The sequence below is a fragment of the Vigna unguiculata genome, chromosome 9, assembly GCF_004118075.2.
Source record: "Vigna unguiculata cultivar IT97K-499-35 chromosome 9, ASM411807v1, whole genome shotgun sequence".
Lineage (NCBI taxonomy): Eukaryota > Viridiplantae > Streptophyta > Magnoliopsida > Fabales > Fabaceae > Vigna > Vigna unguiculata.
Window position 1 is genome coordinate 37,760,534 of NC_040287.1, and position 21,097 is coordinate 37,781,630.

At 30.3% G+C, this 21,097-nt stretch overlaps 3 protein-coding genes across 3 annotated transcripts; 2 read left to right on the forward strand and 1 right to left on the reverse strand.

The window, feature by feature from the left end:
- Nucleotides 1–348: 348 nt before the first annotated feature.
- LOC114163021 (potassium channel KAT3) lies at nucleotides 349–5,827 on the forward strand. Its single transcript, XM_028047066.1, has 13 exons — nucleotides 349–517; nucleotides 616–834; nucleotides 934–1,095; nucleotides 2,040–2,097; nucleotides 2,190–2,507; nucleotides 2,814–3,050; nucleotides 3,150–3,248; nucleotides 3,324–3,356; nucleotides 3,574–3,759; nucleotides 3,917–3,988; nucleotides 4,715–4,793; nucleotides 5,156–5,308; nucleotides 5,598–5,827. The coding sequence occupies exons 1-13, from the start codon at nucleotides 363–365 to the stop codon at nucleotides 5,699–5,701; spliced, it is 1,875 nt and encodes a 624-aa protein (XP_027902867.1). The 5' UTR covers nucleotides 349–362; the 3' UTR covers nucleotides 5,702–5,827.
- LOC114163020 lies at nucleotides 4,016–6,510 on the reverse strand. The gene is made up of 4 exons (XM_028047065.1): nucleotides 6,400–6,510; nucleotides 6,146–6,197; nucleotides 5,834–5,991; nucleotides 4,016–4,732 (listed from the first exon to the last, which is right to left on the reverse strand). Exons 1-3 carry the CDS (start codon nucleotides 6,464–6,466, stop codon nucleotides 5,844–5,846), a joined length of 267 nt encoding a protein of 88 aa, XP_027902866.1. The 5' UTR covers nucleotides 6,467–6,510; the 3' UTR covers nucleotides 4,016–4,732; nucleotides 5,834–5,843.
- Nucleotides 6,511–16,231: 9,721 nt separating this feature from the next.
- Nucleotides 16,232–19,178, forward strand: LOC114196011 (FCS-Like Zinc finger 11-like). The gene is made up of 3 exons (XM_028086490.1): nucleotides 16,232–16,802; nucleotides 17,237–18,358; nucleotides 18,618–19,178. Exons 2-3 carry the CDS (start codon nucleotides 17,250–17,252, stop codon nucleotides 18,772–18,774), a joined length of 1,266 nt encoding a protein of 421 aa, XP_027942291.1. The 5' UTR covers nucleotides 16,232–16,802; nucleotides 17,237–17,249; the 3' UTR covers nucleotides 18,775–19,178.
- The last annotated feature ends 1,919 nt before the right edge of the window (nucleotides 19,179–21,097 follow it).

Consider the following 21,097-nt stretch of genomic DNA (forward strand, 5'->3'; position numbering starts at 1 on the left):
TTTAGATTTATATAGGAAAAAACTCCGTTGACATTGTGTTTGGTTTTACGAACATTCTTAAATCATGGGTAATTCTTCTAGTTCTCTACAAAAGCAAAAGGTTTTGTCTTGTCATGTTCTGCACGTTGACACATCCTTGGTTCACCCGTACAGCATCTCCTCGCTCCATATACAAAGCTCTCTTTGTGCTAAATTATGTCATTAAGTTGTACTACATATAATTTTGAGAGTCTGAAGTCTCAACAAGAAGCCAAGGTCTTGCCTTGTGCATATCTGTAACAACGTCGATAACAAGAAAAGTGTTGATCACTCTCTATCTCTCTGTCATCAGAAAACCATTTTGTCAGACGTTGGCTCAAAGAATGTCGATGTCGTCTCGAGAGAGAAGATGCTCAAGCAACGAAATGGCCTCTGTTTCAAGTACCATCTTTCCAGCATTTGGCACCCCCATCTTTCATGTAGAACCTTATTCCAACCTAAGAAAATACGTCATTTCTCCCTATGACCGTAGATATCAGTACGTGTTTAATTAATTTCCTTCACACAATTAGTTATTCAGTTTATTATATATTATACATGCATTAATTGTGGAATGGAATTGCAATTTACATGTAGATTGTGGCAAACGTTGGTAGTGGCTTTGGTAGTGTACTCTGCATGGGCATCTCCATTCGAGCTAGCTTTCAGAAAACTGTTAGCTGGGTCATTGTTGACCGTTGTCGATCTCCTTGTTGATGCCTTCTTTGCAGTTGACATAATCCTTACTTTCTTTGTGGCTTACTTCGATACATCAACTTATCTCCTCGTCCATGATCATAACAAGATTGCTCTCAGGTTTCACATGCATGTGGAGAAGTTCTAGCATTTTACAGTTTTAAAGGCCCATATTTTTTGTCCTCTTTATGGAAATTTTTTTAATTTTGATTTCAACAGGTACGTCAAAAAGTTGCACTTCACCATGGATCTAGCCTCCACTCTGCCAATTGAGCAGATATATCAAATTCTGACGGGCAAGCCAAGCAGAAGCGAGTTATTTGGTTTCCTAATTATGCTAAGACTCTGGAGATTGAGGCGTGTTAGCGAACTCTTCGCAAGGTACATTCACAAACAAAGTGAAGTTAGAACGAAAGAAAAAGCAACTAACGACAATAAAAAAACAGTCAAATTTATACCTCTTCATTTTTTTGTGGGAAATACATTTACCTCTTCCTTGTTCAGGGAGTGAATTGCAAAGATATAATTGGACTATAGGAGTGTGTTAGTTGATTATATACTTGGTAAATATCAATCCCATTCAGGCAACTTCACTATAAGTGTGCCACCTAATTTTGAAATTGTGAAATTTAAAAAGGCCTCATAAGTTTAGATATAATATTCAGTTATTGCTTATAAAAGCTATTAGTTCATTTATTTCGTACTTTTTTAACATAAAAAAACCCCCTTCGTTTTTTATTAACAGTAAAAAATATATAAATAGAAAAGTACTTAAAATTTTCTAACCCGTTCACACGTCAAAAAAACAAAGATCAAAACCAAATAAAACTAAAATAGAAAGTAACGCCTATAACTACCTTAAAAAATATCTTCATGATATTTTTCTAAAGATTATTTACAAGTGAATTATACTAAGACTTCAAATGGGCCTATAACCCTATGTCTAAATAATTAATAAACCTAAATTTTATGTACGTCAAAGGATCTCAGTCTTTAAGTAAACAAATAAGTATGTAATATCAAAACATTATAATTAAATGTCCAAAGTTATAAAACTTAAAAAAAAATTTAAAAAGAATACTAAATCTTTTAACTATTATGTTTTCTTTTAATTACAAGTCTCCCGGTAAATAAATAAGGTTGACAATATAAAGTGTGGAAGATCATATGGTTGTGATAAGGTGACAAAAAGAAATATAAAGAAGAATAAGGAATGTGAAATAGATGTTTTGCAGATTATACAAGTACTATCAATCATCCATTAAGCAGAAAAAGGAATGATCAGGATTTCCTATTTGTAACTGAAACTGCAAACTGTTTCCCAGGCTAGAGAAAGACATACGAATCAATTATTCTGCGACAAGATTTTGCAAACTTATATGTGTAAGGAAATTTCTAAATCTTCTGTTTTGAGCGTATCTTCATTTAGCAATATTTTTATTAATGTAAGTTGGTTCATTTTGTTTTTGTCACAGGTTACACTATTTGCAGCACACTTCGCAGGCTGCATGTTTTTTTGGTTGGCTGTCGAGCACAAGACACCGAAACACACGTGGTTAGGGAACAAAACACAGGACTTTCATGAATTGGGAGTCGGGTTGGGTTACACTTATTCTGTGTACTGGTCTGTTTCAACCCTTACCAGCGTTGGATATGGAGATTTTTATGCAGTAAATTTAACGGAGATGCTTTTCTGCATTTTTTACATGCTCTTTAACATCGGCCTCGGTGCATATATTATTGGAAACATGACAACTCTGTTGGTTCATAGCTCTGTCGGAACCTTTGCCGTAGTAAGTCTTACGACGACTTCCATGATCGTTTAACTCTTAGCTTTACTTTTCATATAACCCTTAACGCAGTAATCATGCTTCTAAAAGGCTTATCTGAATGGTTATATACCAAAACATCATGATAGCTTGACAATCTCCCTCTTTTTACACCATCATATAACAACTATATATATTATTATTATTATTTTCTTTTGAATTTTTATATATTTTTTTTATAATCAAAAAGTGGTAGCCAAATATAAAAGTTGGTGTTAAATGATAATTTTCCGGCCAAAAACTAATACATTTCACCTCCAGGCTTCACAGAGGGATGTCTTCAACAAAATATTACAGTATGCAAACAAAAATAGACTCCCGGGACGACTAAAGGAGCAAATATTGGCACACATGCAATTGAAGTTTAAGACTGCAGAGTTGCAGCAAGAACTGTTAGAAGACCTGCCTAAAACTATAAGATCCTGTATTGCTCACCACCTTTTCAGAAACATAGTTGAAACAGCATATTTATTCAAAGGAGTTTCTGATTATTTTATCACCCAGCTGGTAAAACTTTTTGTTCCAGTTCTCTTCTTTTTTTCTTCTAGGTAGCGATATTCTGAACATCTCAACAGTAACTAAATTCGAAATCATGACACTAAACAGGTGTCAGAAACGAAGGCAGAATACTACCCATCTAAGGTTGACATTATCTTGCAAAATGAGATGCCAAAATATTTGTACATCTTGGTATCTGGGTCACTGGTAAACATCTATTGCATATTCAAATCCTACCCTCTGAACAAGGTTTAACTGCTAACTAACTGAACTATTCCGCAGGATGTGTTGAAATACAATAATGGGTCAGAACAGGTAAGATGAGATCTCCCAAGTGATTAATTTAAGGCTATATGTAACATATTCAAAAGAAAGTAAAGAGGTAATAACTCCTAGATACCTAGTCAATGGAAGGAGTAGTGCATAAACTACTACAATGAGGATAAATAGTAATGATTTAAAAGAAGTATCTATGTTTCTACACAGATAACAATTCACGCATTGCTTGACTGAGCTCGTGAAAGTTTTTCAGTTTTTATTCGAACTTGAGTCTGGAGACATGGCAGGAGAAATAGGCGTGATGTTTAATATTCCACAACCTTTTACAGTAAGAAGTAGAGGGCTCTCCCAGGTCATACGAATCAATCATCATCACTTCAAGCAGATGGTGCAACCATTTAGTGACGATGGGAAGGCTATCATGTACAACTTTATTCGGGTTTGAAAGTTCATCAACCGAATAATTAATTTGCACACTTTAACACTAACCAAATATCATTGTCAATTCATTATATCCAAAATTTGTATCGGTATCTCAATTCACACGTCAACATGCTCGTACATTTCCCAGCTGATGTTGGTTCTTCTATTCTCAGCATTTGAACGGCCTCAAAGGCAAGGTGCTAGAAGAAATATCTTATGTAACGGAATTGCTGGGTGACCTTGAGGTATTTCTTTAATTTTGAAGCATATACATTTAATTAATGCGCAAATATAGAATATAAGAAAAGGATGCACAAAACTCCTTGGATGGTAAACGTTGCATTGGCAGAGCTAAAACTTTAGGCAAACTTATATGCAATTAGTATATGACAGAGCAATGACTGCCAAAGTACAGAATTCTGCAAGGAAGTCCCAAAGCTCTTCAATATCCTTCTTTAAACCATGTTTCTGAGAAAGGATATATTGGATAAATTAAGAACAGAAGAAAAGCCCATAAAAATAGAAAACTTCCCTTCGTCGTTTTTCCCTAAAGGGACCTTAAAGTTACCTGATGATGCGTGGATAATCGCTTTCTTTGAATTGAACCGTATGTACCGTTGAGATACACGTTAACATCTCAAAGAAGATTTGATTATATCATGCGTGTGGAACTAAGTCAACAGCTCCCCGAAAGCTTAGGGTAAAAGCACAAGAATAGTTTTATATTACATCTCAAGCATTAGATATCATAGACCGGCAAATGAATAAAGAATTCCTAAATATATAATTTACACTCCATCAAGTAAAATTTATGACAAATTAATCAATGATAATTTTGGCCACATATGGCAACAGCATACTCTTTAATTGCCTTTCCGAACACATTATTTTTGAGTGAACAATGGTTTTTAGACTATATGTACTACTAGTAATCCAAATGTACATATGTGAATCGCTTCATATATGATGAGCACTGGTTTTTGCAGCATCTGAAACAAAATGAGGGCACACTCCATGAAGTTTCAAGATATCAAGATCCATATAAAGAAGGTAGCCTTAATCCAGTATCTAGTTACAGCAATACGAAATTTTAATAGTCTAATCTATAGTAGTTAGACACGGTAGAATTAAGAAAAAGAATCATCAGACACTAGGGGGTTCTGTAAATGACAACCCAAGAAACTTCATGTTCATTTCTGTCTGTGGATATGGATGCTGATTTGATGACATCCCAAACAGTGTAACATTATCTTTACATTCCTTTATTTGTTTCATTTCGAAATGTAGCCTAGGTTGCTTTATTTGTTTTCATTGCTTTATCAGTGTCCAAAAAATGAACATGCTATGGAATTCATCAACTTACCTGCTTACCTAAAGTAACGGCATAGGCTCATGCTACTTACTAATTGCAGGAAAAATAGGAAATTTCAAACCACTGAGAAGACCAGTCCCCGTTAGAGTTACAATCCACGGACACCATCCCAATGAAAACAAAATGGGAAATGGAACAACGCCAAAGCTCATACTTCTCCCAAATTCGATAGAAGATATTTTCAGAGCTGCAGGTATGATTGCATTTAACATGCATGCATGCCTACAAAAGATTCTCAGTGTTTCATGATTAAATGACATCAATTACAGAAAATAACCTAATCACAAAATAATCTGAAATCCCTCATTTGCCCGCATTCCACACAGACAGCGCTCATTATTTAAAGCCTTTACGTTCAGCAACAGAAATATATTGGACAAAAAAATTATCATGATTTCGCACTTGTATTCATAGAACTGAACATACTGAGGTAACACAAATTCAATAGGATAACTAAGTTGATTGAAGCCTTGCGTACGCAGAGAGAAAATTCGGAAAAAGAGGAAGCAAAATTCTCATGGCTGACGGCACAGAAGTAGAAGAATTAAACGCGATAAGGGAGAATGATGAGTTGTATATTCTCTAATGATCAAACTAAAGAGAGATTAACAATGTGCTCTGCTCATTTCGGTACGTTTCCGTTTCAGGTGGCGATCTACTTAATCAAACAAGATATATGGGAATAAAATGTATAAAAATGAAAAATGTAGAACAATACCTAGAGCGCTTTACTCTCTGTTGAGCATGTCCAGAACAGCATAAGCAGCTTTTTGAAAGTTATCTCTGTCTTCGTTTAAGGCTCTTTTCCTCTCAAGAGCAGAACCTTTGCATTTCTCTATCTCCTCTTCTATAACTGCAGAACTATGATTGATTTCACTGCACAGAAGAAACAAATCTCCGTTTAAATTAAACACCATAAAATAATCACAGGTTTTGACCGAATCGTAATGAATAAATAGTAACTGTAATGAAAAAAAAAAAACGGATATAATATTGATATTGAAGAAGCAACGATGATTAGGTAACTGACGTGATCGTCTTAAATATGTTCTCCATGATCTCTTGGGCTTCATTAGATACCTCTGCACAGCGGAACAAACAGAAAACGATTAAACACACGAAATGATTATAGTTCATAACAAGCGAAAAATCGCATCGCGTCACGCGTGGTTTGAATTAACAATTAGGTTTAATACTTGCATTTGCAGAGATTATTAACCCTCGAATTTCATGAATGTGGATGAATTATTACAATGAAAGCTGGAAGGAGCAGTTACGACTCACCGTAGATGAGAGAAGAAAGGGGATTTTCGGATTCTACTTCTGTAGTTATTAGCTCTGAGGACGCCATCGACGTGAACCTTGCTTCGAGCGAAATGGCAAACTATACCCGCGCTTTGAATTTATTTTCAAATTATAACATGTGTGTGTCTATATATACATACGGGTTAAAAAAGGAAATTAATTTATTTAACATAAGCCTTTTACCTTTTTATCCATGGCGGGCTTTATTTTCGTCAGGCCCAGCTTGTTGAGCAAGTTGTTTTCACAGTGTTCTTTCGGCCCGTCACAGAATTTAGTTTTTCTCATTGCAAGATAAAGATTTTAGTTTAATCCTTAATTTTTAATGTGTTTTATAATTTTTATTTTAATTGAACTGAATTCTACACATAATCATGAGTATCATATCATTTAATGAATCATAAAAACTATTTCATTAATTAAAATATCAAAAATTAAAGGGTTAAATATATTTTTGCTTCCCTAACTAATCTTGAAATTAGTCTATTTCAAAACTTTTGACCAATTTAGTCTTTCATCTTCCAAAATACGTGAATTTAATCATTTTAATCAAATTTTGTTAGGTTTATTTGATATTTCGTACGCATTTCAAGATTGTATTTGAGTTGTTTATACTGTTTGACACATTTTCGCTCTAATGTTAAGTCAAATACTATTATGAAACGTATTTGAAATGTCAAATAAATTTAACAAATTTGATTAAAATGACTAAATTCACGTATTTTAAAAAATAAAAAACTAAATTAATCTAAAGTTTTGAAATAAACTAATTTTAAAACTATAATATAATATTGAATTTAAATATAGTTTGATAATGTACCATTCTAATAAGATATTATTATTGAGATAAAATTATTATTTCTGCGAAGGTTATACAAAGTTCTTAGAACATAATTTAAAAAGGTTTTTTTTTTCCTGCTTTTGCTTAACAAATAAGGTATTTCAACCTTCCCACCTATCAGACTTTTTGTCCTTAACCGAAGACGGAAAAAAAATACTCTACTTTCCGCCAAATAGTTTAATTGGAGACTTTGCCAAAAACAAAATTATATTTGTGGCAGACAAATCTGTGGCATCTGGAACAAATCTAATAAATTAGTATTAAGCAGAAAGATTACTTGAGTGGTACCCTTCCATGTTCACGTGTATTCGTAACTTAACCAAATGCAGTGCCCACGAAACAATACAAATTGGCTTAGAATAGTACTTCATAATTCCCCGCAAGAATTTTTGGGTACTTGGGAACATAGGAAGCCTCACTAGACGTTAGAAAAAAATGGTGGTGCCAAATAATTAACTAACTATAACCTCATACTATACATGATGATGACGGCAAAAAATAGTTTTTCTTTTTAAATTTCATCAAATGGTGGCTAATAGATTAGTGTTTATTTCGTGTCATTTATCGAATCTGTCGGATAAAGCTCCAACATGTTTATGTTTGTTTATTATCGAAATAATGAAGGAGACCTTTTGTTCCGCTTTTGTTCATCATTATCTTAAGAAATTGATAGCTTTTGTTTTAAAATATAAAGTAATTCTATTAAATAGACATGATTAATTGATGTATATATTTAACACATTGGACACTAAAAATCATTCAATACTTTTTAAATGTCTCACGCATTGTAAGAATATGATAAAGAACTCTTTCAACGCAATTGGCTTTTCGAATTAGCCTTTTTAGACAGAAGTTGGCCTAGTCAACATCTTTCTAATATTCTTTTTTTAATAAATCATTTTTTTTAATACAAGTCTCTTGTTACAAAAAAAAAATTGTTAAATCTAATCATGTACACGGGACAGCTTTAAATTTGTTTTTTACATTAATAATATGATAGTAGTAGAATTGTCATATTTACTATTATGTAAAGTATAGTTGTTAATTTGCTAATTGTCAGAAAATTATAATATTTTAAAGTCCATTTTTTTAAAAACAAATATACATACACACACATATATATATATATATATATATATATATATATATATATATATATATATATATATATAATCTATTCTCACTTAAGTGTATTTTCCTGTTTTCTTAATTATCAATTTTGTTATATTTTTTATTTTCTCGTACTTCTCTTGTTTTTTAAATTCTCTCATTTTTTATTTTTTACTTTTTCATTTATGAAATTCTCATTTTCTAAATCTCGCATTCTTCTTTATCACTTGACTCACAATTTTTTTGGCAAGTATTCAATAGAATGTACAAGAGAAAATTAGAAATACAATACAAGTCGTTTAACCAATATGGTTATATACAATGTGCAAAGAATAAAATATATTGGTCACGTCTATCTAATTCGTCAAATATATATTTATGTTTAATGGATATATGTTATATAATTTTACAAATATATATTTCATAGACTAAGTTTAACCACAATATTTTGAAATTTCAGCACCTAAACCCAACCCTAATTAAATCTACATGTCTGTGATGCATGTCTATGTACAATGAAATCTATTACATTTTTTTTTCTTTAAAAAAACGTGTATAAATAATAAAGTTTAAGAAATCTTGAATTATATAAACTCGAATAACTTAGAGAATAAGATATACACAGGTTGTAACATTATATGAGCTGAAAGAGTCTGTGAATGCTATGCTACTATAATCATACATAGTATTTTGACAAATAAGATGTTATATTTAATATTACTAATGTTATGTATAAATAAAGGCATGTGTGTTTATAATAATTAGAATGAAATGTTTAGAATAATTGAGTTAAATTTGATATTTAAAAATGTAAGTATATGAATAAATATATCTGTGAAGCAAATGAATGCAATAAATTGATGGGTTGTAAAGGGTGTCAGCTGAAGCTATAGAGCTATAATTGAAGCGTTGGAAGATGACTTGTTTTTCACCCATTCAGAAATAGGCCGGCGGAAATAGGGTAAGTGGGGTTTCAATTGATACCCTATCTTCAAAATTGAGAGAAAATATTGTGTGTCAGGCTCTTAATTAAAACGATGCGTTCGAATTAAATGTTGTACATTACGATTTGATCCATCAAATAAATGCCCTTTAATTTATGATTATCTGCTTCACGATAACTCATTATTCATTTCAGACTTCACACAATAAGTAACTCATCTGTAATATTCTTAACTCCGGTAGACCTGTGTGCAAATATACAACTATGAAACATGAAAAGGTATAATCGAAAGAAAAAATGAATATAAATATGAAAATGTACATATTCACATTTTGTTTTAATATTATATATGTTTTAAACATTGTGTGACGTTGTACTAGAAATACGAAGTAGGTTAGGTTAAGTGAGCAAAGTGGAGCATGGTGAGGGTTCGTTGTTTTGTGTTTTGTTTTGTGGCGTGCGTGGTCAATGGTTGTTGTACGAGAGTGTTGTTGGAGACAGAATATACGGAATACGTGATAAAAATATGGATTAAGCTTGAAAAATTAGAGTACAGAGGTACATAAATTTTGTGCATTAGCTTGGAAGACGCGAGATAGGACCCTTTTTCAGTATTATTAGTAGCAATGGCATGGCTAGGCTTATAGCTACTTCTTTCGCAACTTTGATTGGTCAATCGATTGACCGCATGCGTGCATGTTCATGTGCAATGCATCATCATCATCCATGCATCTTCTTGGATCAAGTTCCCCACACCGCACCATTAAATGCTGCTGTCATCATAAATACACCCATTTAATATATATATATATATATATATATAACCATATATTAGTCACAAAAAGAAAATAAAATACAGAAGGAATAAAATTTTTATCGATATTAAAAAATCATGGAATAAATGAAGTTCAGATATTTATCTTTCATTTATATTTAAATCAATAAATACATTTTTACTTTCTTTCTCTTTTACTTTGTTTGTTCTTTGTACTTTTCTTTTTTCTATTTCGCTTTTAAACGACCTAAACAACATATATAAGAGAAAGAAAATAAATTATGTATTTTGTTATTTAGTTGAAGTAAAACGAAAGTAAATGCTTTAAAATAAATTTTGAATAAGGTCTTTTATTTTTCCAGAGTTCTTTTTTATGTTAAATATATTTTTATTCTTTTAGTAAAATTTAAAATTAGTTTTTTTTTTGAATTTTTTAATTAATTTAGTCTTTTATTTTTAGACATGCGTACATTTAACGAAATTTTGTTAAGTTTATTTAATATTTCAAATGCATTTCATGATAGTATTTGAATTGTTTATATCATTTAACATATTTTTATTTCAATGTTAACTTAAATATTATTATAAAACGTGTTTGAAATGTTAAATTAACTTTAAAAAAAATATTTAAAATAACTAATTTCACATACTTTTAAAAATTAAAAATTAAAATTGATCAAAATTTTTAAAAAAAAACCGATTTCAAATTTTACTGAAACTGGAGAGATTATACCATTTTTTTCTTTATTGTTACTAAAGCGCACGCGGCAAAGCATGATGTAATGAGTTGGTGATGTTTGTATTATTCTGTGTTGATTTCTTTTGTATCGTTTTAATTTGATTAAACTATAAAATATAAATCAATCTTTAAGTATTTCTTTTGTTAAATTTGGTAGTCACATGTTATATAAATAAATAATTTTTAAAAAATTAATATTTCAGAAATAATTGATTATAATTATCTGGAAGTATTTTTACAATTGATGAATGAATACAATAATCAATTAGTTTTAAAAACAATGATAATTCAATTCAATTACATGAAAATTATTTAAGAAGAAAGTTCTTCCACATTCATAGATATAACTTCACAATTTTCAAGAGGCTTGATTTCTTAATCCTTATGAGTAATACTTTTACATATTAATTTTTTTTGAAAAAAGAAGTGTTCAATGTTTATCAATAAAGTTACGTTATAGGATAACTCAACGTTTATAAATATTTTTTAAGTGTTTCAAGAAGTAGTTTGTATATATCCTATTTTATATAGATATTTTTTTTAATTGAACATTTCAATGAAAATGTTAACTCAGATTTTTTGGATCAACTGACTTAATTCAAGTAGAGTCGAATCTCTATAAAAATATTTATTGAGTTTTACTTTTGTTTATCATCATCAATACTCATTAACCAGTGAACTATAAAGGTCTACCATTGTTATCAATTCTAAACAAAAAATTATATGAATATTTTAACACATTTCAAATTATTCACTCCTTTTAAATTGTGTTTTTATTAGCTATTTTTTATTTTACATCCCCACTCAAACGAGTACTAGAAAAAAAAAAGATTTGTGATCTAAACAGGAAAATAAAAAGAAAATACTAATAGTTTATTCGAATAAAATAGAGTTCAGAGAAATAAAAGAAAATGTATACGAAGACAAAATTGAAAAGAAGCTGAGAAAGGTTTATCGTTTTGATACAGAAAAAAAAAAGGAAGAAGAAAAACCTCTTTCAGCTATTCTTTTATAAGTGAAAATAAATAACACGAAAAAATATGCCCTTGATTATTCTAGACACTCTTTTAGATATAATTTATTATATATTTAAAATAAAATATAGTGGTATTTGTTATTTCGAGGGAGTGAGAAAGATGGAAAAGAAGTAATTGACGAAGTGAAGCGAAAAGGAAAAAGAGAAAAAAAAAGAAAAAAGAAAAAAAAAAGTGTTAAGGAAGAGGCGAGTGATATTAGAACACGTGCGCGTGTGGTGCAGAAGAAAGCAGCAGAATGAAAGATAAAAAAAAATGATTGTGGAAGAATCTTGCAATGAGGACGGTTGGATTATATGGAGATAAGCGAAGAGGCACACACGTGCCTGCTAACTGTTCACTCTCTTTCTTAGACACAGTGAGTACTAAATCATGAAAAGTAGAGTCAGGGAAAACGACAAGAAGCAAGGACCATAAAATACACTATGCCACTTTATTTCTTCACTCACCTCACTTTTTTCTCTCACCACTCACCACCACACCCAGTTATCACCGCTCCGTATACGGTGAAATCAATAATTATCCTCTCCGATCACCCATTTTTTACCTTCGCATTACTAAAAATTTGTATTAATTTTAAAAATAATCATCTTGGTTAATAGTTTAGTTTTCAGTAAAATTTATTTATTTTTTATTCATTTATTCATTTATTTTAAAAATACATAAATTTAGTCCTTCCAACTAAATTTTTTATTTATACGACGTTTTAACCGCATTTCATGATAATATTCAAATTATTTACACTATTTGACATATTTTCGTTTTAATATTAACTCAAATATTATCATAAAATACATTTAAAATATCAAATAAACTTAATAAAATTTGGTAAGAAGTATTAAATCTACTATTTTTAAAGATAAAATGATTAAGTTGAGGATCAAAATCACATTTAACCCTTAATCTTAATAGTTATAAATTAATTTTTTTTTAATTTTTTTTTCAAGACATGTGTTGAAATAAGTTATCAGGATATTAACTCAGTGATTGTTTATCTTCCGTGGGTAGGTATTAATAATAAGACCAATGACCATTAATCTAATGTGTACTTTATTATTATTATTACCTATAACTTGTTAAGATTTGTAAATTATGAGTTAAACTCATTAGATAAAAATTATAAAACCTACATAGTTTTTTTTTTTTCTTTTGCGAGAAATTTCAATCAACGATGAAGTATTTTGAAATATATCACTAGAAAAATATGTTGCTAGTTTATATTTCGGCCTATATTAATAAATAATTACGAAAGCGTTAGTTAAATTTATTCGTGTGAAGTTCCTACCCTAATAATAATTACGTTGAAACTAATGTTTTCTATAATTTTTATAAGAATGTATAGATAAAATATTTTATGATTTGATTTAAAATATATATAATATTTTATAATAATTTGAAAAAAAAAAATAACTTTTTTTTACCAATGTTAGGATATATAGTTGTGGAAACAGAGCAACACATGTGAAAAGAGTAGAAAGTAATATATGTCTCCACAATATAAATGTTTAACATGATAATTTAAGGTTTCAACATAGTGCGTGGAAGAAGAAGAAAGAAATAAAGTCCTAAAGAACCTCGTTTTATTCTGAAGAAAGAGAGCAAATCTGAGCATGTACAGTATCTAAGATGCTTGTTAACCAATTTATTATCTTCCATCATTTTTCCTTCTACTCCATTCATCTAAATGGACAAATTTTACTATAATTTCCATGTCTAAAAATTGTATGATCGTTTATCTCTAGGTGGATTTGTAAGTTGACTACAAGTTCAATTTGAATCAGTTAGATTTTTGGTGGTCGAATAAAAAATTAATCCATATTAAAATTTGTAAGAAATTTTAACTCAATTCAACCCAATTTCATAGTTATCAAATTGACCAACAAATTATGACCTATTGACAGATTTTTAAACCCTAACCATTTTCTTAATTAAAAATCTGCCTATAAAATAAATAAAAGCTACAATTATAAAAATAACAAAAATAATTTTGTTCCTTTTAATTTTCAAAAAATGTAAACATAATAAAAGTTATTTTATAGTTTAATAAATTTCTATTAGAATAAAAATGATCGACACAAATACACATTGTGTTTATACCACTAATACTTCAATTTGTGTCATGTATCCGTATCTGACATGTATTTTGTACCTGTACTCTGTACTCGATTCTTTCAAATACTTTATCGATACTTATCAATTAAATATGTAAAATATAAATCAATAATATTTTTATAAGGACAATAATTTATAATTTTTTATATTAAAAATAGTTATTACATTTAATTTTAATTTAAATTCACATATATATATATATTATTTTTAAAATTAGTGTATTATCATACGTATCATATCCGATACATATTATATTTGTAAACCATAAGCTTTTATTGATATATATTAGAAGTATTAGATAATATAATATTTAAGGTAAATTTACGTATATATTTTTATTACTTAAAAATTTACATAAATTACTAAGTTTTTAAATCAGCGGTCTTACTACATGAATGTCTTTAACAATTTTATGGATTTTAATCAATTTAAATTAATAAAAAAGCACTGTAAAGAATGTATAATATATTCTCGTGGTATAATTAAGAGAAATCTAAATATGCTAATATTTCCATCAAATGAAAAGCTCAACGGATAAATATTTCTCAAGGTTAATTAAAATTTATGTATCGAAAAATATCTGAGAATTGAATCTCTGTATCTTAAGAATATTGTAGAGAAAATTAAACAATGTTTTTCAAGGTTTGATTAAATTTTATACATAAAAAATGTTCTATAAACAATGAATCTCACTATATATTAAAAATATCGAGTATATTATTATTGCGTAGAAAGAGTAACCTTTAATAGGAATGATGAAAATAGAGATAGGATTTAATTTGTGAGAGAGAGAAAGGAAACATTGAATTGAAATTGAAGTTTTGGGGATTGGGTTTGCGTAGGGTAGAAAATTAAAAACGGTGCAGTTTTGTTTTAGCATCTTTTGCTCTTCTTTGTAATGTGTGATGGTTTTGTGGGCCCAGCTTGCCCAGTCAACTGACCAAGACCGTGACGCATTGTCAGTTCTAATTCAATCATCACAAACCCTCTTTTGTCGTTTTCTCATCACTCACTCTCTAATCTCTTTCTCTCTGTTACTAACTTTTTTTCTTTTTTTCCTTTTCTGCTTCCAAATGTTTCATCATTTTTCTTCACACAAACAACAACTACAATTTTCACACACTAATTAATCATACCAAACTCACCCTTTTAATATATCAATCTTCAACTTTGTAGGATCATTTTTTCTTTAATTAGGTGTTTTCTTTTTTCGTGATGTTCGTTTCATTAATTTCATTGAATAACATTAAATACTAGTTTAACATATTATTTCTGTTAAGCATTTATTTCAGAATTAAACACTGAACATTACCTACCACCTTTATTAAATATGATATTGGTTAATATATTGTTATAAATTTCTATTCATTTATTATTAGTTATTATGCTATTTTTATATTTATTGTTTTTCATGCAATTCCAGCTGGAAAAACTTAAATTATATATTAAAGTAACAAAATTTCATTACACTTTAGATGAAAACTATTCATAAGTACTTGTTAATTTATCAGTTACTTTTTGTCGAAAAAAAAAATCTTAATCATGATTATCATTTCCAATACTTTTTTTTTTTTTTTGTAAAAAATAACCTTAATCATGGTTATCATTTTATGTTACCTTTCATCATGGTAGTTTAACTTCTTGTATTTTTTCAATGATAATTTTAAGAAATATTTTCTTAAGAACTGTTAAACTAGAAATAACAACAACATTAAAAAAATTGTTAGCCAAATACTTATTTAAAATCAAGATTATATTTTTCAAACAAAACAAAAGTAAGAACAAGTTTATCCCCATACATTGGATCATGTTTCCTCCTACTTACTGCCAATACAAAATTAAAAATTGTTTAGAAAAACTTCCATTAATATTTACATTTTGCTTATAAAACACTGATAACTACTAAGTTTAGAGAAATCACACAGTTAAAGTGTTTCTCGTTTTTGTTGGTTTCAGTTAAAGTGTTTTCGAACCAGCAACAATTGTCATTCTGTTTCGGCTAGCTTTTCCCTTTCATTCCATTTCTTAATATGATTAAAAACAAAAACATCAATTATGATATTAATTAAGTAATTCAACATTTTTATTAAACACAGAATCCCAAATTAACGTTAAACTAACTGTAGAATGTAAATAATCAAAGTAAAACTGAAAAAAACAGAAGGGCCACACAATGTAATTTTGATTTATGTACTACAACAGATATTATGGAAATAAAATTCATTGTGAATACTGCAGCAGCATCAACATTAAATTTTCAAGATATGTAAATGGAAGGCATCAATTATGCGTGTGCATATTTCTGCATAGAAATTTATGGGTGATTCAGAGACACTGAAGAGTAAATTGGGCAAAGGAAAAAATCTGTTGTTGTCCACAGAAAGTGCAAACAGTTGTCTTAAACATTAATTTAATCGGTAGTTAATTTAATTAAGACCATAACCCTTCACCGCTTCCATGAATTAGTTTGCTGAGTTCAATTTCATTGCTAATTTAGCAAAAAAAGAAGCACCGCTTCGCAATGAAGCATTGAGCAAAAATGGGGAAAGTACAAACGGAAAACAATTCTGTGGGCAGATAGATACAGTATTATTGTATAGTACATTTATTTAGAGAGAGAGAGTGTGTGTCTGTGAGAGGGGGAGAGAGAGAGAGAGGAGTATTTCAGAAGCTCACTGCTTCGCTGATTTTGAGGCATGCAAGAAGAGAGAGGATTCGTACTGCACAAGTTTCACACATCTGCTATCTTTTTTTACTGCATTCGGGACTCAACACTCTTCTTCACACACCCTCATCTCTGTCAAGTTTCCATAGCAGAGAGAGAGAACCGGGTGGGTAAATTAGTGGTTTTCTTTTCCTTTGCCTTGTTCTTGTTTTTGTTCTTCTTTTTCATTCTCTGGTTTTCTTGCCCCATGTCGCTCACTGATTGTATTGTATTGTACCCTTTGGCTGTTGGGGTTTTGTTTGTAGTTGGGAAGCTCACTGATCTTTCAATCACATAAAAAAAGTTTTGTTCTTTCGGGGTTTTTAATTCACTTTTTCGTGATTGGAGTTCATGGGGTGAAATTGTCACGAAAAATGGCTAAAGATTGTGTTTGGCTTCTTTACTTCCATTTTTTTGTTTGTTTCTCTTCTGAGTTTTGAGGGAATCTTGCAATTAGTGACATGGTTTCAAAGTTGTGATTTTTATTTTCTGGGGTGCGGTTTGGTTACTTCTGTAGCATTGTCTGCGATTTGAAATTGGTCGTATTGGTGTCGTGTGCAGGTGTTTTGAGATAATGCTGAGGAAGAGGAACAGGTCCGTGCAGAAGGAACAACACCACATGAGTAATCTGACACAGTGTGAAGCCAATTCAGAGCACTATTCGCAGACTCATCATGGTTTGGGGCGCAACAACATCAAGGGACACCCAATTTTCAATGTTCCTTGTCTGTTTGTGGGTCTAGGTCCGAAAGGGTTGTTGGATTCTGATTCAGTTAGGAGCCCCACTTCTCCACTTGATGCTAGAGTTCTTTCAAATCTAGGAAACCCTGTTAGGAGGCCAAGATCTTCACCTCATGAAGGGCACCCAAGGAGTTGGGATTGTTGCAAAGTAGGTCTAGGCATTGTGGAGTCTTTGGAAGACTGTTCTAGGTTTTCTGGGAAAATTCTGCAGTCACCAGAGAGCAAGAGGGTTAGTCTCAGTCCCCAAGTGATGATCAAAGCCCCAAATTGCCAAAACCATAGGGATTTTCTTGAGGGATCCAAGTCTTTGCCCAAAGATTTTTGCAAGGCCCCTAAAAATGACTCTGTTACCCACAAGGGTGAATCTGAGTCCACTGTTCTTTTTGAAATTGGAGAAAGTGACCTTGAGCATGAACTGTTTGGGAGAACCAGAACCAGAACCAGGTCTTGTTCATTGGACTCTTGCAGTCCACTGAAAGGCCTTTCTGGCTTGAACACTTCCTTCTCTGATTCAGACACTGATAATTTTGCTGTGAAAGATGTGAACATTCAATGGAGCTCTCCCCCTCATTTTATTGGGGGAAGCCAGAACTCAAATACCTTCCCACCTACAAAGTTGAACACAAACCCTCTTTCTGTTAGCTCCTCCAATGAATTTATCAAGTCTCTGTCTGCTACTGAGATTGAACTCTCTGAGGACTACACATGTGTGATTTCCTACGGCCCTAATCCCAAAACAACTCACATTTTTGGGGATTGCATTCTGGAGACTCATTCCAATGCATTCAAAATCCATTCTAAGAATGAAGAGAAGGAGAAGTTAGTGAACACTGTTGCTAACTGGTCAGGGAGTCCAAACCCATACCCCTCAAGCGACTTCTTGAGTTTCTGCCACCATTGCAACAAGAAACTAGAAGAGGGAAAGGACATTTATATTTATGGGTGAGTTAGTTGTTTTACAACATCCTTTATATTGTGACTCACACCATGTTCACATTGTGATGTAATTTTAAAAAGCTTATAGTATGCTATCAGTGTGTGTTATACCCTACTGAGTTTTTTTGGTACTGATACTGGCACTTTAAAAATTAGTGTATTTTGAAAGCAGAATAGAAAAACATAGAAAAACCAGTAGACATTCCAAATTATGCTGATGCTCCTTAATCTGATTTTGAGGTTGGCATGGTTTGATATGTTGCAGGGGTGAAAAGGCATTCTGCAGTTTAACTTGTCGTGCCATGGAGATGATGATTGATGAGGAACTGGAGAAATCCAACACCGACCCTCCTTGTGAAAACTCTGCAAAGCCAAAACTCGGTGAGCTACTTTTTGAAACAAGCATTGTCACAGGTTCATAGAAGAATTATCTGCCACATGCACCATTTGCTTCATGAGAATGACACACGCACCTGATCATCTGTTCAGAAGGAGCTGTTTTATGTGCATCTGTTAGCAGCCATGGATGATCGTTTTGTACATCATTGTGTCTAAGCTGGAATTGGTGTTTCAGCTTTGGCATGGTCTTTGGTGAATTGTGGCTCTCAATAAGTTAGTTTTGTTTTCCATATAAATAGAGATATTATATGTTATCAAACCATTGATAGCCTGCAGAAAATCAAAGGGTTGAGGTCTATTTTTCTGGCTTTATACCCTTTTGAACTTTTCTTGCATTATCTCTATATTGTGTCAATGTATACAACCCAAAAAAAAAAGTTTTTTTTATAAACTTCAATGATATATGCTATTGTCCTAGTTTACACAACATTTTACCTTTTCCTGAGCTTTTGAACTGAAAATCGGAAAGCTGAACCTGAGTGTATTTGGTTATGCTTCATTTAGATGGTTCATGTGACTCCTATTTTGGTAAAAAAGTTGCCAGAGTTTAGAGAAATACATTTTACATAATGTGTAATTTCTTTCCATTATTCTCATTTTCCTCAAATGTCAGAAGTGGATGTATCTCACGTTCAAAATTACATTTTACTGGTCAAAAACCAAAATAATAATGCATTTATAGGTCTCAAGCAAAAGGGTGAGAGTATGGGCATATCTTCTAAACTAACCTTCTTTTAGAATTAATATTACACATCAAATATTTTTAAAACTGAAGCATCCAGGCAAAAGGAAATATTTTTTCGACACAACTTGTACTTGACAATGATATTTTGGTCATTTAAAAAAAGAGTAAATAATAGAAGTAAAATGTGTGTAAAATTATTCTGTAGAAGTAGGAAAAATATTTTTTAACATTGTGGTGAAATGAAAAAATATGAAAAAAATATTTAGAATGACTTTGAAAGAAAAGAAAAAAGTTTAGTACGTGTTAAAAAATAAACTTTAGCTTTTGGAGATCTTTTATAAAAAATAAGTTTGTCAAAAGTAGTGAAAATAATAGTACCCAAAGTAAACAAATGAGAAACGAGATTTGAAGGAGTATAAAGTGTTAAAGTGGCATTGGAAATGCGGCTTCTTCTTTCTGCCACCCCATGATTTTATCCCCCAATTCTTTAGGGGTGTTGAAAGTCCACAATACCCCTCTCTTCTGCATAAAATTTATAGTATTCATATAAATAAATTTCATTAGTATTTAGATGTGAGGATAATAATAAAGGAACTAAATTTTCACACGTGATAAAATTGAGGAACTAGAATCACTGGACTAGAAACATAGAATAAAAAATTGTATAATGTAAAAGTTGAAGAATCTGCATAGAAACCTTTATTAACAGCACCACCAATATCATGCAAAAGATTATTCTCTTATCCAGATTACAATCCGCCGCATAAAACTTGGACATTTTTTTACCAAATATGATATGAGGGGAAAATACGAACTTGTTTCATGAATATAGTAAAGTTTTTTGGTAGCTTAAGAATGAATTAAAGCAAATGACATTTTTTAACTGAAAAACACTCACCAGGAATCCAAAGACTAACCTCGTTTTCTTGGTCCTTGATTAAGGACTTGTTTTGATACATCATTTAAAAAAGTCAATATTAATATTACAAATTATATATATATATATATATATATATATATATATATATATATATATATATATATATATATATATATATATATAATTCAAAGCAGATAATATCTTAAGTATTAGTATTGCGATGATTAATGTTATCTCTATTATCTGAAATCAAAATATATGCATTAATATTACTAATAATGATATTTTGTGAATAAATAAAATTAATTAATTTAAATTTTATTATTATGTAAAATAATTTATTTTATTATACTATTATTTTAAAATATATTTTGATGTATTTAAAAGTTATAGTAATTTTTTTAATTTAAAATTCAGTATAATTTTAATTTAAACATATAATTTTTTTTTATTTCCTCAATCATATCAATTAAAAAAAATTCAGCCACTTTCTCTCTATTCAAATGACCTTTATATTAAATTATTCAAAAAAATATTTTATAAGTTATTTTCTAAACATGTAAGTATGCAAGTAAATTTTTTTACATTAATAAAATTTATTAAAAAAAATCCACCCACTTTCATTCTATTTAAATAACTCACTTTTTATAGTTGTTTTTTCTGACGTCCAACCTTCTTTTAATCTAAACAAAGCCTGAAAATCTCTATAACTATTATGAATCAAAATAACTTTTATGCAAAATTACTATTAACAAACCCACCACAGTGACTACAGATAATG

Excerpts from the sequence above, each read along its gene's own strand:
- LOC114163020 (XM_028047065.1), bottom strand. The coding sequence starts at position 6,466 with ATGGCGTCCTCAGAGCTAATAACTACAGAAGTAGAATCCGAAAATCCC. Across the intron at positions 6,198-6,399 it reads CCTTTCTTCTCTCATCTACG|AGGTATCTAATGAAGCCCAA; the intron begins GTGAGTCGTAAC and ends TCCGCTGTGCAG. Across the intron at positions 5,992-6,145 it reads AACATATTTAAGACGATCAC|TGAAATCAATCATAGTTCTG; the intron begins GTCAGTTACCTA and ends TCTTCTGTGCAG.
- LOC114196011 (XM_028086490.1), top strand. The coding sequence starts at position 17,250 with ATGCTGAGGAAGAGGAACAGGTCCGTGCAGAAGGAACAACACCACATG. Across the intron at positions 18,359-18,617 it reads AAGGACATTTATATTTATGG|GGGTGAAAAGGCATTCTGCA; the intron begins GTGAGTTAGTTG and ends GATATGTTGCAG.
- LOC114163021 (XM_028047066.1), top strand. The coding sequence starts at position 363 with ATGTCGATGTCGTCTCGAGAGAGAAGATGCTCAAGCAACGAAATGGCC. Across the intron at positions 1,096-2,039 it reads GTTAGCGAACTCTTCGCAAG|GCTAGAGAAAGACATACGAA; the intron begins GTACATTCACAA and ends ACTGTTTCCCAG. Across the intron at positions 3,051-3,149 it reads ATTATTTTATCACCCAGCTG|GTGTCAGAAACGAAGGCAGA; the intron begins GTAAAACTTTTT and ends GACACTAAACAG.